This window comes from Coffea arabica, chromosome 7e, assembly GCF_036785885.1.
Source record: "Coffea arabica cultivar ET-39 chromosome 7e, Coffea Arabica ET-39 HiFi, whole genome shotgun sequence".
Lineage (NCBI taxonomy): Eukaryota > Viridiplantae > Streptophyta > Magnoliopsida > Gentianales > Rubiaceae > Coffea > Coffea arabica.
The window spans coordinates 16,904,261-16,920,801 of record NC_092323.1 but is presented as its reverse complement, the minus strand read 5'-3'; the positions used below and the strand labels follow the sequence as shown (position 1 = coordinate 16,920,801).

Genomic DNA, 16,541 nt, shown 5'->3' with positions numbered 1-16,541 from the left:
TTACATACCTTCCTCTCAAATAGCTGGCAAAGGACACTTTGTTACAAACTAACAAAGCCAATTATTGCAGATTACAAGAACCCACTCGATATTTTACCAATTAGTTCCTAGCCAACAAGAAAGTATCAAAAAATTTGTTTCTTTCGTTCAAAAGAAAGGCATCCATTACATGCTCCTTGTCTTTTGCTTTTTTTTTTTTTTAATTAACTTTGTCTTGTCTTTTACCATTTTTTCAAGTTGAGGAAATCATGAATTTTATAGAGTTACATACATTTTTTAATACTCATCTAGTAAAAACAACCTCAAAATTCTCCTAAATTATAAGTTATTCTCCCTCTTTCTTCCGGTAAAGTTAGACGTGAGGATCCTCTATTTTTCATGCGGTGTCCACGAACAAAATTAGACTTTGAACATAAAATAAATAGAAATCTCATCTTAATGAATTATAGTTAGACTTTGGATATTAATTACAATATCTCTAATGCTATCACCATTGTAAAGTTTGTTAATCGAGCCAAATTATAGTTTCTTCCTTGTTATCCAAATTAATTAAATTATGCACACCATGATAAAACGTGTATAAACACGGTTATGCCTACATTGTAACTTGAGGGGAGGGATGAGTTAGATGATTCCGGCAGGAGGAAGTATAAGTAAGAGATCCCGCATTCGAGTCTCCCCACTTACACTTTAAAAAAAAACAAAAAGCCTGCAATGTCACTGTTCTTCTTAAGGATACAAAGCTGGATTAGTCTTTAGGATATCTTAAAATAGACGCGCACGTTAAATTCTACCGTACATAATTTTCAACCATTTGGGCAATTGGGGTGATTTGGGATGGTTTTGTAATTGTGGATGCAATTTATTTCCACTGCCGGAATAAGTGATCCCAGTTTATATATAGTAAATCACTAAATGACAGTGATTAGGGATCCTTTACCTTTGTTGAACAAGAATTTTGGACAGTGATTTGTAAGTTTTCGTACTCTTAACAGTTTCATTAGTAGCCAGGTGAGTAGGCCTTATAAGTTATAACTAAGGAAAACACTTAAGACAAACTTCGCCAATAAATGTAATCAAATTTTGGAGTTTACGTAGGTTAATATGCTGGGACAGTTATTTGAACTTTAAAGTTTTGTCTAGCAATAGATGGAATTTACGTAATTGTTTTGCTGCAAGTATCTTTGAAGCTAGTCATGACCAACTTGTGTGCAAGTTTTTTTTTTTGGTAACTCGGAACATGTCTCGACCCAATCCCTTGGACTCGAGCCGGCATACCAAATCGGAGGGCAACATTGCGGCCCCACGCAACATGTATCCGGGTGAGTCATAGGGTGCCCAAGAGAGCAGTTTCAATCCCAGAACCTTTGTTCAAGTTGCTTGAAGCACCATTAGGTCAAATAGAAACGATTTGCATGATTTGGGCATCACTAGATTTGATTTGACCTCATTTAAAATTACATAGAAATGTTTGCAAATAACTTCAACAGAAAATCCATGGTGAGGGATTTGGTTACGATCTGGGGTTACACTTTGGACCTTTACAGAATTGAATTCTTGATCTCTATCTATGCAATTTTGCAAGGGAAGACATGAAGACTTGCAGCACATTGATCGTGTTGAAGTTTCTTAGGAAATGCCGAATGAATGAATCTTAAAGTATCTTAATCAATAGAGAAAGAGTCAATTTCCTGCAAAAGTTTAGACTGAAAAAAAAAAACAAAAAGTTGCTATTCAATGGGAGAATCTCTAGTGTACACAGCAATTCAAATTGAGGAAGTATGCGTTGAGTTACAAGAATAAGAGGATGTGACCAAATGTTTTCTGTTGTGTAGGATTCCAGCATATCAATCCCATTAGCAGTTAAATTTCATACGCTCTCAGTATAGACTGAGTTTAGTCTCTTTTTTTGTTCGTTGGAAAAAGTTTGGACGGTCTTAACTCTGATTATCACTATAGATCAAAATATGCCTATAAAATCATAGGGAGCTTATAAGGACCTTACAAATCACCCGTTAACATAACTCTTATATCAACAGCGAGATTCGAACATATCATTTCCCCCTCCCTGCTGTCCACTACTTCCCCTGCCCCTGCCCTGAGTGGGCCAATAGAAGTGTTAAGTGTAAATGTATTAATAAATGTATTGCATTAAGTGTAATTAGAAATTTAGTATAAATGTTTTAATAAATTTAGCATAACTAATTAATAATTTTTATTAGTATACATGTAGAATTATTAGTATAATTGATAATATTAATTATATTATATATACTAATATACATTATATAATACTTACAACTAATAATGTCATTATTATAAATTTATAACTAATTAAATTATAATATATGTGTGTGTGTGTGTGTGTTTTTATTTAATTTTTTTTCAAATGGGAGATGGGATAGGGCTATATTCCTTGCCCTATTTTTTAACGGGAGAGGATGCCCCCGCCCCAACAGCCCTCGCAGCGCGAGTGTCCGCTGATCCTTACCAACTAAATCAACTTGTGTTTGTGATTGAGTTAATCAAGATCCATGCCGTATAGCTATGGACAAGAGCTTAGGAATTTTTTCATATACACGTACCAACTTTGAGTTCCACATTACATTTATGAATCAAATTGTTAAACCTATCTTTCGTTGCAAATCCATCTCCCCCGAGAGAAGCTTATTACTGCCTAGTTGCCTATAGGATTAGAAATTCTTGCATCTTTTATGGAAAATAAGTAAATGAACATTAAAACTTAGTAGACGAAAAGTTTTTTTTTTTTTTAAACATCACTTGATCACATGCCATTTTTTCTTTGCTCAGTATAAATAAATAACCATTATTCATTTGACTTTGCATTAGACAAACTAACTGCAAACAGGTTTCTTTGATACCTATACAACACAAAATTACAGATTTCATTTATTTATCAGTGTCTTCCAATGACTAAGTCTGACAAAAGTCGCTTACCGGCTGTAAATAGAGACATATCTCCATTAGCAATGCTAAGATTACAAATTCTGCAGCACATCTACAAAGTAGCGAGCAAGATTATTGAAGAATTTTCTCGCTTGATCAAACAACTCAGGCATAGGCAACTCTGAATTACAGCTTTGAAGCAGCATCCTTGTCCAAAAACCAAGCCAAGTTCCCTTCAGGGGAAACCATTTGCACTGGAAGCAGATCAGATTTCTGATCATTACTGCCCAGTGCCTTACGGATTACATCAGCTTTACCAGCTCCTGCCACAACAAGTGCAACATGTGCAGAAGAGTTTATCACTGGGAATGAGAAAGTTATCCTCTCTGGGGGAGGTTTTGGTGAGTCCTTGATGTAGGCAACCCATTTCTTGCTTTCTTGAACAAGTGGATGCCCCGGGAAAAGAGATGCTACATGTCCATCTGGGCCCATGCCCAAAAGCATAAGATCAAACTTTGGAAATCCAGTGGTGCCAGATAATTCTATTATCTTATTGTGTACCAAATGCTTGAGGCAGGTCTCATAGTCATCTGCAGCACCCTCAGCAGACAATGCATCATTAATGGCATATACATTGCCAGCAGGAATTGGTACCTGAGAAAAGGATTTCACTATGTTCAACAAATTTTCAAGCAGATTGTATGTGGATTTAAAGATGGATGGTCTCCTCCACAACTAAGATACAAGAATCAAGGTCACTAATCATACTAGAATAGAAGGTATCATTGAGAGAATCGGGAAAGAGGAGGACATAAGAATGAGCGACAAGAAATGAACTGTCAAAGAATTACCACTTGTCTGACATACAACTATATTATGTTTAAATTTTGCAGTTGGATTACCAATAAGCTAACACTGTACTGCAAAATAATTCTCTCCTCTTACCTTAGAAGATAATTTGAATTGAGGAATCTCCCTGACCAAAAGAAAAATGATAAACTTCATCCACTACTCTTATTGCTTGAAACTAGATATTTTAAAATTTGAGAATTTCCTTACTGAGGATATAATTATGTATGCTATCTAATTAAAGCAAAACCAAAGATACTCAAAAGTAAGAGATAATTAACTGAAGCAGTAAAACCGTGAAGACCACATAGCTTGACATGTGAAGTAATAAGAAGCAGGTTAGCCCACAGTCTCAACTTGCAAATGAGCACCAACATGCACAACTAATGAACTTTCTGAAGAGGGGTAGATACAGGATTTTGGCTAAATTCACAGTAACAGAGATAAATGGTACCATAAACTTTTCACATGCTCTGGAGTAGCAAAAGTCTCTATCAAGAATGGGCCTAAAAACAAGACAGCTCCTCTTGCAAAAGGTATAACTTCAATCATTCACCCCTTTCCACCCCCTAACCCGAGGAGTAGAGTTAGTGAAAATGGAAACCAAACTGCAACAAGTCATCTGATATTGAACAATCAATTCAAATTCAACATCGAGATGGAGTAGTTATCCCTGCACTTCATTGGCAACTCAGCTCATGCTAAGTAGGCAGTTTAGAAATGAAAATGACTTGGTACATTTTTGCAGGTTGGACTTCCCAAGTGGGCATGCCATTTTAAAATACAAGAAAACTTGTAAGGTCCAATCAATTCCAAGCCCATGAAAACAATGTTGATTGTCGCAAATAAACAAAGACTAGACATCTGTAACTAGCTAGTTCTTTAGACAATACTGTTTCATATACTTGTTAAAAGCATAACATATATTTTACTATAATGCGACCAGCACAGGGCAAGAATTGAAGGTGAAGTGCTGGTCTCTGGTTATTCTATTATGCTAAATTACCATATCAGTCAATGCTTTCCTTTATCCAAGAAAAAGATAGTTGTTTTACTTATCCAGCTCACATGACAAATCCATCAATCAATGACAGTTACCATGTAATGAAACATGACTTGTCTTCACAAGCAAAAGTTACAAGGATCACTCTAATACACTGACCATTCAAATCAAGCTTACCTTGGACAAGAAGCCATTATGAGCGAGTAAATAATTGCTATCAGGGTGATCCTTAGGAACTACTCTTTCATCAACCCAGAAAATATGCCATCTTGCCCAATCCACTGAATCAATATGAGGCGCATCCACTAATTTCCTGCCATTCAAGCACCAAATAGACATTTTAGTAAGGGGAAAGAAAACAGCTTTACGACATTAGAAAGAATATATCTTTGACACCTGAGAGACTTGATAAGAGAACCGCCGGATAGAACAACTGTAAAAGCACCTCTCTCTCTCACAAATTGATTTGAGAGATGGGCAACATATTTCGCTAGTGCCAATGCCAGATCCTCCTCTGAGTCAAAAACTTGCACTTTGCCTTGAGTTTTCTCATCTGAAACCCCAGCCATAGATGCCTTTGCTCTACAGAGTTGCTTCTTAAAATTCAAATTAGTCACAGATACTTCTTCTTTTGGTCTGAGTGAGCAAGAAATGGGCTTAAATACTACAGGTTGACAAGCCAATTGAACAGAAGGCAATGATCGCGTGAATGAAGTCAGACAATTTGGTATTGTGCGCACAGGAGGGGGAAGAACAAGATAGCAAGAAGCCATCAGCAGCGCAGACTTTATTGTTTCATACACGGAGAAAGCAGACTGCGAAGTAATAGTGGTTTGTGGAGACTATGAGAATGAAGATTCATAGAAAGAAGTTCTTTTGTCAATTTAGCAGATTCTTTATGAAGCTATAACACGCAACGAGGAAGCTATGGTAGAGGATTAAAGAAAGAAAATAAACATGTGAGGAGCAAAAACCAGCAATTGATAAACCAATATTGAGAAACACAAAATAAGTTGCAGCAGGAAAAATGGTACCATAAATGCAGAAATCTAAAGTGAGGAAAGAACTTTCACAGAGAAAGAAATGGCACAATCAAAAGATAAATATGAAAAAAATATATTTTTTTTTTGCTCCATTTGCTTTGCCCTTTTAGGAAAATTGATCCGTAAAACTTTCTAAACAAGCTCCCAAATTACCTCTTTCTTACACACACACCGTCTATCAAGAAAGTTTTACAGCAATACATGTATAAAAAACTCTTCTAACAAAACAGCCAGTGAATGAAGAAGATAAAAAAACAGTACCTCTCAAAAAGTCTGCAAGTCAACGATGCACCAAACCTGCAAAGTATATAATTGCTATAAACCTTGTTCAAGCTCTCAAGATTTAAAACACTCATTAATTTAATAATCCAACCAAATTAAAGTACCAATTTACAGCACAAGTAGATGAATGCTGAGACAAAAGCAAGGCGAAGCACAAATAGAAACATATATGAAGAATAAAAGACACCAAAATCAGCATATTTAAACAATTTTCAGGATTTCTAACATGCAAAAATTGTAATTTCAACAGCCATTGAACTCCCCCCCCCCCCTCCCCCAAAAAAAAAGGAGATATTTTCTCTATAAATGTCTTCGGATTCATTTTCTAAAGCATGGCAAAAAAAAATGAAATTATGACTAAAAGATGAAGCACAGAAAATATGAAAGCAAAAATATATATAGACATCAACTAATTCTGCTCAAGACGAAAAATTGAGTCTTTTTCAGCATCAGGGAGATGATAGAAAAAAATAGCAAGAAACAAAATGGAAATGAAAAAAGGCCGAAAAAATGAAGAAAGAAAATAAAACCTCTCGCCCGGATAAGTGACTGCCCAAGATGAGAAGAAATATCTTCTGGGCTTGTGATTTTGTTTGCTCGTAGATCGCCGGCGGGCTACTAGAGCCGTCGGCCGTCAGTCGCCGTCCCAGGTGGTGGGTGGTGGAGTAGGTCAGCTGCCAGCTGGTACGTTAATAGTAGGATAGGTAAAATGACCGGAAAAGGTCTCCAACATTTTTCACTTCATAGGATAACTAGCATCCACGACAGTATAATAATATTAAATTCTAATCATATTTTGCATGCTACATATGCTATTTGCCAAAAGTCCTCGCAATCTATTACCAAATTTGCATTTCACAATTTAGGAAAAATCGTTCAAAATTTTCCTTACATTCTACCAAATGAATTTTCCATTTAAATGATACCTTTACATTTTTTATAAAATAAAATTGGTAAAATTTTGGTCTCAAAAATGTTCGATCATTTTTTATCTTGATATTCATCACGTGACTCACACATGATCATATAAATTTGTAGTTAAACAAATTAGTCAATCCATGTTTATTTTTGTTTCTAAAAAAATAAGAACTGATTCAAATCGTATTCATTTTTTCCTCTAAAAAAGTAGTATCGGACCAATCTATATTCATTTTTATCATTAAAAAAATAAAATATGACCTTTTTATACATAAACGATATAGTGTATGTGAGTCACTGGTGATCAAAAACTTAAATTAGAAATGTTCAACCATTCAAAAGACTTGTTTCAACTTTCAACAAAAATCAAAGTACACCATTTCTAATCTCCTTGGCTTTGGCTATGATGCGTATTTTCCTTTCATGCCTCTCGTTGAATACTTCATCCTCGTGTAGACAAAAACTTCAAGGCCATCCTTGATACTAATGAAGTTAATGGATACAAAAAAGTGATTATGTTTACGATACAGAAAAAGATATCATATTTAGGTTCAAACAACTTAGTCATATCATGTATCTAAACCTGCTAATGTATACACTGTCATATAAAATTTTTTATATCTCTCAATTTTATATAAAGCAACGATCAAGATTGAATGACTAATGGGAGTGTTTTTCAAAAACTAGTTTTTCAAATATAATTCCGATTTTTAAAAAGTACTCTAAAAGGTAATCTAAAAATTAATTTAAAATTTTAAAAAATATTTCAAAATATATTTTAGAAACTCTTCTACTAATAAATATCCCAAAATATTTTCTGAAAATATTTCAAAATATAATCTAAAAACTCTGCTACAGCAAAATTTTGCAAAAACACCCCCAAAAACAACTAATCCAAACGGAAGAAATAATTTTGGCTGGTAGGGCATGGACCAATGGACGAGTTTATGCTCCGCTGCATAAAGTTGTCATTAGAGGAACTGAAGAAAAATACGGTATTGGACTGTTCTCGTTCATGCGTGAGAAGGTGAGAGTCCCAAAAGAGTTATTTGATGAGGAGAACCCCTTAAAATTCAAGGACTTTGATCACTTGGACTTTCTTGAATTTGCAAGAGGAAGATATAAGGTCGATTGTTTAATCGATACCTTCTGTGGTATTTCTGTGAGAACCCGAAAATTTTCTTATTATCGAATATTACAGGTGTACTTAAATATTTATTTACCCATTTTCTCCGAATTATTTATTTCGATCATTTAAAAATCCATTTATATGGAACAAAGCCTCTTTTATATTTTAAAGCATTTTGTTGGAAAATTCACCTTTCGAAATTTCATTTCATTTGGAACAATGAGTACACGTTTTCGAGGCTATATTTGGATCGGGAGTGTATTAATATTGGGGAATTAAGAATGATCAATAGTAGATAAAGAAAAGTTAATTGAGAAATTAAAGGTGAATGAGTTCTAAGTAAGTGTATACCGCTTGCGCGTCGATAATTTTCCGAAAGACGCGCTGATACAAATTTATTGGAGATTTGAGGAAGTAATACAAGACTCATGTGAAGATTCACAAAATTCATCTATTTTAAACTCCTAATTCAAGCTCATTTAATTATTTATTTGGCCAATTGCCCTGAATATTATTTTCTAACCTTTTTAGACTTAATTATATGGATTTATAGTATCGTTATATTTTTAAAGTGACTCGTTTAAAAATTTAATTTTTGGAAACTCATTAAGTGAAAATAGTGAATACGGATTTGGGATTTTAGCTGGTTTGGAAATACCATAAGTTGGGAAAATTGGAGACTCGTATAATGGACTTAAGATAGGTATTCTATGTTTAAATACTTAAGTGATAGTTATTAGTACTATCGTTATAAGAATTTCTTGGAAGTTTCGCTTTAACACGCTTAATTTGGAGATACGCGTTTTTACATGCGCAATTTAATTGAGGGACTTTAAACCCTTATTTTGGGACAATTAAGAATAAATAATATTAACATGATTATGAGTGCATTAAAGGTTTAGTGAACTAGTGAAATAAACTCGAAAGGAATCGAGCACAAAACGCGCGCGTACGCGCACTAATGGATAGTTGACTTTTGTATATTTGAAACCCACAATTGCTAAACTTCTCATGGAAGCCTTACCATCAGCCAACACTCTCTATTTCTCACCTCATCACAACCGAACAGCAAGGGAAAGAATAACCAGCCTTGCTCCATCACTTTCTACTCCAAATTCATGCACCAAATTTCAACCAAATCAAACCAAAATTGAACTACACCTAGTTGAACACTTGGGGATTGCATCTAGCTAAAAAGGGAGAGCTTTTCACGGTTCATTTTGAAGCAAGGAGGGGCCAAAAATTCTGTCTTGTTCACCAATACAAGTAAGTGACGATCAATCCTCAAATTCTTAGTCTATGGAAGTTGATTTACACTTATGAGCTTAGATATTCATGTGGGTGGCTTGTTATTGTTGAAAAATTTTGAATGTGGGCTCTATGAACTCCCATTCTTGGGTTGATGGCTGATATGATATTTGATGATGGATTTAATGTTGATTTAGTGCTAAAATTGGTAGATTAATGGTGCATAGCTAGTATAAACTTCAAGGAGTGCATGGATGAAAAATTTCCAATTCTCCCCCTGTTATGATCGTGCCTCTTTATGCAGAATTTTGAGATTTTAATGGCTTGTATATGATGTTTATATTTTGTTTTTGAACCATATTTTATTTGTAATTTTAATTCTGAGCATAACATTAATCATTCTTTTTTCACAAAAGCAAATAATTGTCCAAAAGTAATATTTTCAAATGAAATTACATCTGTTCCCATTTCCTTTTGTAAACTATCCATTATTCTTTGTGAAAATAAACTTGATAATCCTGTTATGAATCTTTCTTTCCAGAATGAAGCATTGCAATCTGGTCTTCTTAATACATTGGTTAAAAACATATCTTTATACCATCTAAAATCTGATAATGTTGGACATCTTAAATTTGTTAAAAATATTTTATTAGAATTTAATTCTTCTTTTGGATTTCCTATGAAATACATTACTATTGTTACTATTTAAAATTCTGCAACATTTGATTGTATTTGAATATTTCCTTGATCATCTTCAATTTCTTGTGTATGATCTAATATTGATAATTTATCTTGAAATGTTAAAGCATTATCCCACCAATTTTTTAATTGTCCAGTAAATCTTGAAACTAATAATGTTGCAATATTTCTTTCTTGAATGTTTTTTATTTTATAAGCTAATCTAGCCATTCCCATTTCTTGTAAATTATTTAATACTTCATATTCTGCTTTGCCATCTATATTCCATTCATAAATTGAGTCTCCATCATATTTAGTGGTACGAAATTTTGATCTTTCTTCATATTGAATATCTGGAGGGCTAGGTTTTGGATAATAATTCTTTGTACTTACCATTTTCCAATTTTTGTTATTATTATTATTATAAATCCTTCTTCTTTTTATTTTATTTATTTGATTATCTTTGGTTTCTTCAAATTGTTTTTCTATTGGTAAAATTATATTTTCTTCAATTTCTGAATTTATTGATTCTTCAGATGAATTATTTATCTCTTCAGATGAATTGTCTTCTATTATTTGATCTAATGTATTTATTTTAGGAGTTTGAGGCTTAGATAAATTCTGTAATGATTGTGATATTCTATTTAATATATTGTCTGTAGTATTTATTTTTTGATTATTTATATTTTGGATTAACTCTTGTTCTTTTTCTCTTGTCAAACTTCTAGGCTGGAAATGTGGTGCTGAAATATCATTAGGGAATTTAGATTCTGGTTTCTTTAGTGTATCTATTTTTGTATTTAATACTTCCATATGTTGAGATATTGTGTGAAGAATTTGATTTGTATAATTATTTTGTTGATAAATCTTTTTAATATCTTCTAAATTTATTGTATTATTTGTACTTGATTCAGCTTCTCTACCCTTTTTAAAAGGTGAGACTATAATATCTCCTTGACCTATATTTATTTTTACTTCTTGTAATGGAGGATGTATAGATGTTATTATTTGATCATCTTTTAATTTCCATTTTTTATATAAATTAGTTTGAACATTAATTTGAGGTGTATGAAATATATCATTTATTCCTAATTTTGAAGTATAGAATGATAACCAAGTAAAGAAAGGAAAATCAAATTTTTGCTTTTCTAATTCATTTTTCCATTCTATAATTAATTTTTCTTTATACTTAGGGTCTAATTGAAAGAACCAAATTCTTTTTTCAGTATTTTTTTCATCTTCAAAATCTTCTTGTAAATATTTATGATTTATTTTATATGGTTTGTTTATTACATTTATTTCTCCTTTCATTTGTGAATGGGTTGGAGAGTATTCTGATTGATTTTGATTTATAACTTCTGGAACAGGAGTTTTATATTTAAAAGTTGAAGTGCTTTCTAAAGGAAAATTTATTTCAATTGCTTCATAATTAGAATGTCTTGCTGGTAACCAAGAATAAGTTGAATCAGGTCTTTCTCTTAATGAGGAAATTCTTGAAAATCTTATTAAAGTATTTCCATCTGGTTTTTCTATAATATTTTCTGCAGTTATTTGTTCTATATTTCTTGCTATTTGTGGATTTTTTATTTCAAATTCACTAGGTATAGTTATTTCATTTCATTTTAATCTTTTCGGAGTATAAGTTGTAGGTCTATCTGCATCTACTTGTAATAAAGTTGTTTCTTCTTTAAGAGTTGGAGTCATTATAAATTTAGGATTTAGATGAGAAGATAAGGGTCTATAATATATTCTATATATTACTGCAAAATTCTTTGTATGTTTTTTAAATTCATTTCCTTGTAGGTGAATATCTAATATTACTGAATTTAGAATGTGTGGGTCTGTTAAATCTATTGAAAAGTTTGGAACACAGTTAAAATATATGGGTCCATTACATACATTTGTTTAAATCATAGAAAGTAAAGAAGTTTTATATCTTTTGACTTTAGTATCTCTTAATGCTAAATATATTGGAGCGTCTACTTCTAAATGGAACAGAGGTTTTACTGCAATTTGTATTAAACCTATATGAATGTATCGATATTCTTTACTTAAATATTTTTGAATTGTACTATGATTTAGTAATGGAATTGATTGATATTCTTCTTGAATAGATATTGTTTCTTCATGTGTTTTAACTGATAAAGCTGTTTTGAAATCTAACGGGCCTATTCTATAAATATGTTCTATTCTTTCTTCTGGGATTGTCCAATCTGAATTATTTATAGGCATATGATATTCATGACTTTGTACTATATTATCTTGTTTTGAATTAGATCCTATTTTTAATTGTCTAAAAAATGCAGCCATGTTTAATATTTATTTAAAGTTTTACCTAATCAGGAACAACTGAGCACTATGGCGGGAACATCCTACCCTGGACTTACCAACGGTCTCACAAGGCTTCAAAGTCTTACCAATGATTTCAGTAAAAATTTAATAAAATATGTAAACATAAATGCATGAATTAGCCAAATCAAAATAGAGAGTAATTCAAATAAGATAACAGTAATTTAAAGTCTTAATATGCATGCTATGTGTGTGTGACTCTGATACCACTTCTACCCAGGCAATAAAAACTTGTAATGATCATAAATAATTGAACTTACAAAATTTTGAGTTGCAAACGGAAGCTGATGAATGTATAATCCTTGAATCTTCTTATTAAAACTTTATTTGGAGAATGCTATACAATAGTTTGAGTACAAGAGTAGTTAAGAGTAGTTGAGAGTGGGTTGAGAGGTTTGCACCAAAGGATTTCACTCATTTTTTCCTCGATACCTTCTTCTTCTGATGTTGAATCTATTTATAGAGTTCTTCGAGCTTGTATTCCATCTTCATTTGAATTTCATTTGCTTTTTCTCTGAAATATGGCCGATATCTTTATTCAAAAGTCATTTGGGTCTTGTCCGCATGGTCCTCCGAAAGGATCGAAAGTAGATTCGGATGATCCTGCTGACTTCTCAATTTTGTCGATTTCTTCATTCTTATCTTGCTTTTGAAGATAGTCCAAATATTCTTTGAGCATCTTTGGGCATGCATCATCTTTTTCATCAAAAAGTCATTTGTAATGGTTTCGGATACCATATTGACAACTTTTTCTTTTTCTTTCTTTATTGGAGTGGTTGGTAAAGTCGTTGTAGTGGTTGGCATAGTTGTTGTAGTGGGTGATTGATTCGTCCATTTGAGTTTGTCCCCTGTGGTTAGGAATCTGATCACGTTTGATTGGTCTCCAAACTGTTGATTAAATCCTGTCCACCATTTAATCTTGAATTCTCTGACTAATGACATTGGAAGAGGTTTTTCTAATTCTTGTTGGATTTTGAAACTCCAACAAAATATCCATGGTACTTTGAACTCCATGTGAAATAGTATTGGCCTTGTATATTCTTCCCCCTTTACTTTTTTGAGATAGGTCTGGAATCCGAGTAGAACACTTGGAGGTAAAATTTCTGATTGAGATCCAAACCATTTTCACCAGTGATTGAACCAAATTGAAAATTCTCTGCTGTAAGTTTCTTTGAAAGTAAAGAACCACGAATGATTGAAGGGTCGATACAAAAAAGCACGATACCATGCCATTTTTTAATCTTGATAAGTAAATCCATCTGGAATAAATCTGACTGAGAATGATTTCTTTGAATAAAGAGAAGTCCATTCATTGGGAGAACAAACTTTCTTTATTATACATTTTGAATGACTGATAATATTTGGATTCTTTTTGTCTGGAATTGGGAATATTTCTACATATTGGGTATCTGTAAGAATCAATTCATAATAATCCAAATTTTTTGAGGGATCATCAGGTTGCCAAAAATATTTTTGAGGAAAGATTCTTTGAGTAATTTGATTAAGTGTAGAATACAAAGGTACTTCTTGAAATCTGGTTAAAGTGATATGTTGAGTGAATGGCTTTATGAAATAGGTATTTTCAGTAGATTTTTCTGAGGGTTTTGGAATTTGCTGAATCGGTCTAATTTGAGAGGAAGTTGGAGTACAGGCAGCTTGACTTTAAGTTAATGCTGGAAAATCTTGTAGAATTTGAAATCTATTTTGAGTTACAGGGGTTAGACTCATCTCATAATCCTGAGGAGTTTTTGGCCTGAAATTTCCTGCTTTTGAATCCATATTCCTGCAAAATCAGTAAATAACATCTTTTAATTGATTAGATAACTGTTTATTTTAATCCTTGTAATATTGAAGAATTTCTTCATATTGAGGATTTTGCTCATTTCTTCCAGCTCTTTGAAGAACTTGAATTCTGATAAGGTTTCTCTGAATTTCTCTTTGAAGAAGAAAAGTTCTCTCTTTTGGTGTAAGGGTTGTCAGAGGGCTTCTCTGAATGTAAACTGTATCATGTTTGGAAATTTGATAGGCTGGAATGCTTTGTCTTCCATTGCTGGTTGGAATAAAATATTGATATCCTCTGGATTGGAGAATTGCTTCTTTGTTTATAAGTTTAGGAGAATCTCGTTGGGTTCTTAAATAATTTGTATATTCTCGATCAGTTCTTTGTGCCATCATTTCACGATCCATGTCCTTGTAAAAATTCTCTAGTAAGAAAATCTGGTAATGAATTGTTTTCTCCTTTAATAAATTCTATTTCAAAATCGAAAACAGATAAAATAGCTTGCCATCTAGCAAATATTTGTTTTGAAACTATGTTTTGAATATCTTTTTGTAAAATCTCTTTTGCAGATTTACAATCTATTCTGATCAGAAATCTTTTATTATATAAATCATCTTGAAATTTTGATATGTATAAGACTATTGATAAAATTTCTTTTTTAATAGTTGAATAATTCTTTTGAGGGGCAGACCATGTTCCTGAATGAAATCTAACTAATTCTTCTTTTGATTCTTCTATCCTTTGTTTTAATATACCCCCATATCCTAATTCTGATGCATCTGTTTCAACTATCATGAATGCTTTAGGATGTGGTAAACATAAACATGGTAATGATTCAATTTTTTCTTTTAAATATTTTATTTTCTGAGTATGTTCTTCTGTCCAAGGTTTTGGGTTTTTCTTTAGTCTATTAAATAATATAGAACATTCTTGCCTTAATTTAGGAAAGAAATCTGCTATATAATTTAAACAATCTAAAAATCTTTGTAATTGATTTTTATCTTTTATTTCATCTGGAAATTTAGTAGCAAATTCTAAAGCTCTATCAATTGGTTTTATTGTTCCTTGATATATATTGTGTCCTAGAAATCTTATTTTTGTTTGGAATAGTTTCATTTTTTGTGCTGATACTACTAATCCATTTTTCTTAACTGTTTTTAAAAATATATTTAAATGTTTAAAATGTTGTTCTATTGTTTCAGAAAATATTAATACGTCATCTATATACACTATGCTGAATGAACTGTAAGGATTAAAAATATCATTCATTATATTTTGAAATTCTGATGGTGCATTTTTTAATCCAAATGGCATTACTTTCCATTCATAATGGCCAAAAGGTGTTGTGAATGCTGTTTTGTATCTATCTTTTGGAGTTATTAATATTTGTCAATATCCTGATTTTAAATCAAATTTAGAAAATATTTTTGCCTTAAATAATCTATTAAGCAAATCTTTTTTATTAGGAATAGGATACCTAATCCATTGTAAAACTTTATTTAATGGTTTATAATTTATAACTAATCTTAGAACTCCTTTTTCTTTTTCAGCTTGATTCATTGTATAAAATGCAGCACAACTCCAAGGTGATTTTGAAGGTGTTATCAATCCTTTGTCTATTAATGTTTTTATTTCCTTTTTATAAAATTCTAATAAATCAGAATTCATTTGTATTGGTCTAGCCTTTGTTGGAATATTCTTTTCATTAAATTCTTTTTCATATGGTAATTCTATCATGTGTTGTTTTCTATCCCAAAAAGCATTAGGAATGTCTGCACAAATTTCTTTTTGCAATAATTCTTCTATTTCTAAAATTCTTTTTTGTATTTTAGCTTCTTTTAATTGTTCTTCAATTTTTAGATAAGATTTCTCTTCTTTGATATAGTTTATATGTTGTTGTACTTTAGTAATAGTATTTATTGTTTTGCAAACGGAAGTTGATGAATGTATAATCCTTGAATCTTCTTATTAAAACTTTATTTGGAGAATGCTATACAATAGTTTGAATACAAGAGTAGTTGAGAGTAGTTGAGAGTGGGTTGAGAGGTTTGCACCAAAGGATTTCACTCATTTTTTCCTCGATGCCTTCTTCTTCTGATGTTGAATCTATTTATAGAGTTCTTCACTAAATTCGAAAGGAATCGAGCACAAAACGCGCGCGTACGCGCACTAATGGATAGTTGACTTTTGTATACTTGAAACCCACAATTGCTAAACTTCTCATGGAAGCCTTACCATCAGCCAACACTCTCTATTTCTCACCTCATCACAACCGAACAGCAAGGGAAAGAAGAACCAGCCTTGCTCCATCACTTTCTACTCCAAATTCATGCACCAAATTTCAACCAAATCAAA

The 16,541-nt window shown here is 32.1% G+C and overlaps 1 protein-coding gene across 3 annotated transcripts; it reads right to left on the bottom strand.

Moving 5' to 3' along the window:
- Positions 1-2,885: 2,885 nt before the first annotated feature.
- On the bottom strand, positions 2,886-6,818 carry LOC113702107 (probable 6-phosphogluconolactonase 4, chloroplastic). Of its 3 annotated transcripts, none has more exons than XM_027223100.2 (5): positions 6,615-6,818; positions 6,064-6,099; positions 5,156-5,574; positions 4,937-5,072; positions 2,886-3,561 (listed from the first exon to the last, which is right to left on the bottom strand). In XM_027223100.2, exons 3-5 carry the CDS (start codon positions 5,530-5,532, stop codon positions 3,094-3,096), a joined length of 981 nt encoding a protein of 326 aa, XP_027078901.1. In that variant the 5' UTR covers positions 5,533-5,574; positions 6,064-6,099; positions 6,615-6,818; the 3' UTR covers positions 2,886-3,093. The 3 variants fall into 3 exon arrangements, with proteins under 3 accessions (XP_027078901.1, XP_027078904.1, XP_027078902.1); XM_027223103.2 differs by having other exon boundaries at positions 5,156-5,341; positions 6,615-6,809; XM_027223101.2 differs by having other exon boundaries at positions 5,156-5,395; positions 6,615-6,753.
- Between the last annotated feature and the right edge of the window lie 9,723 nt (positions 6,819-16,541).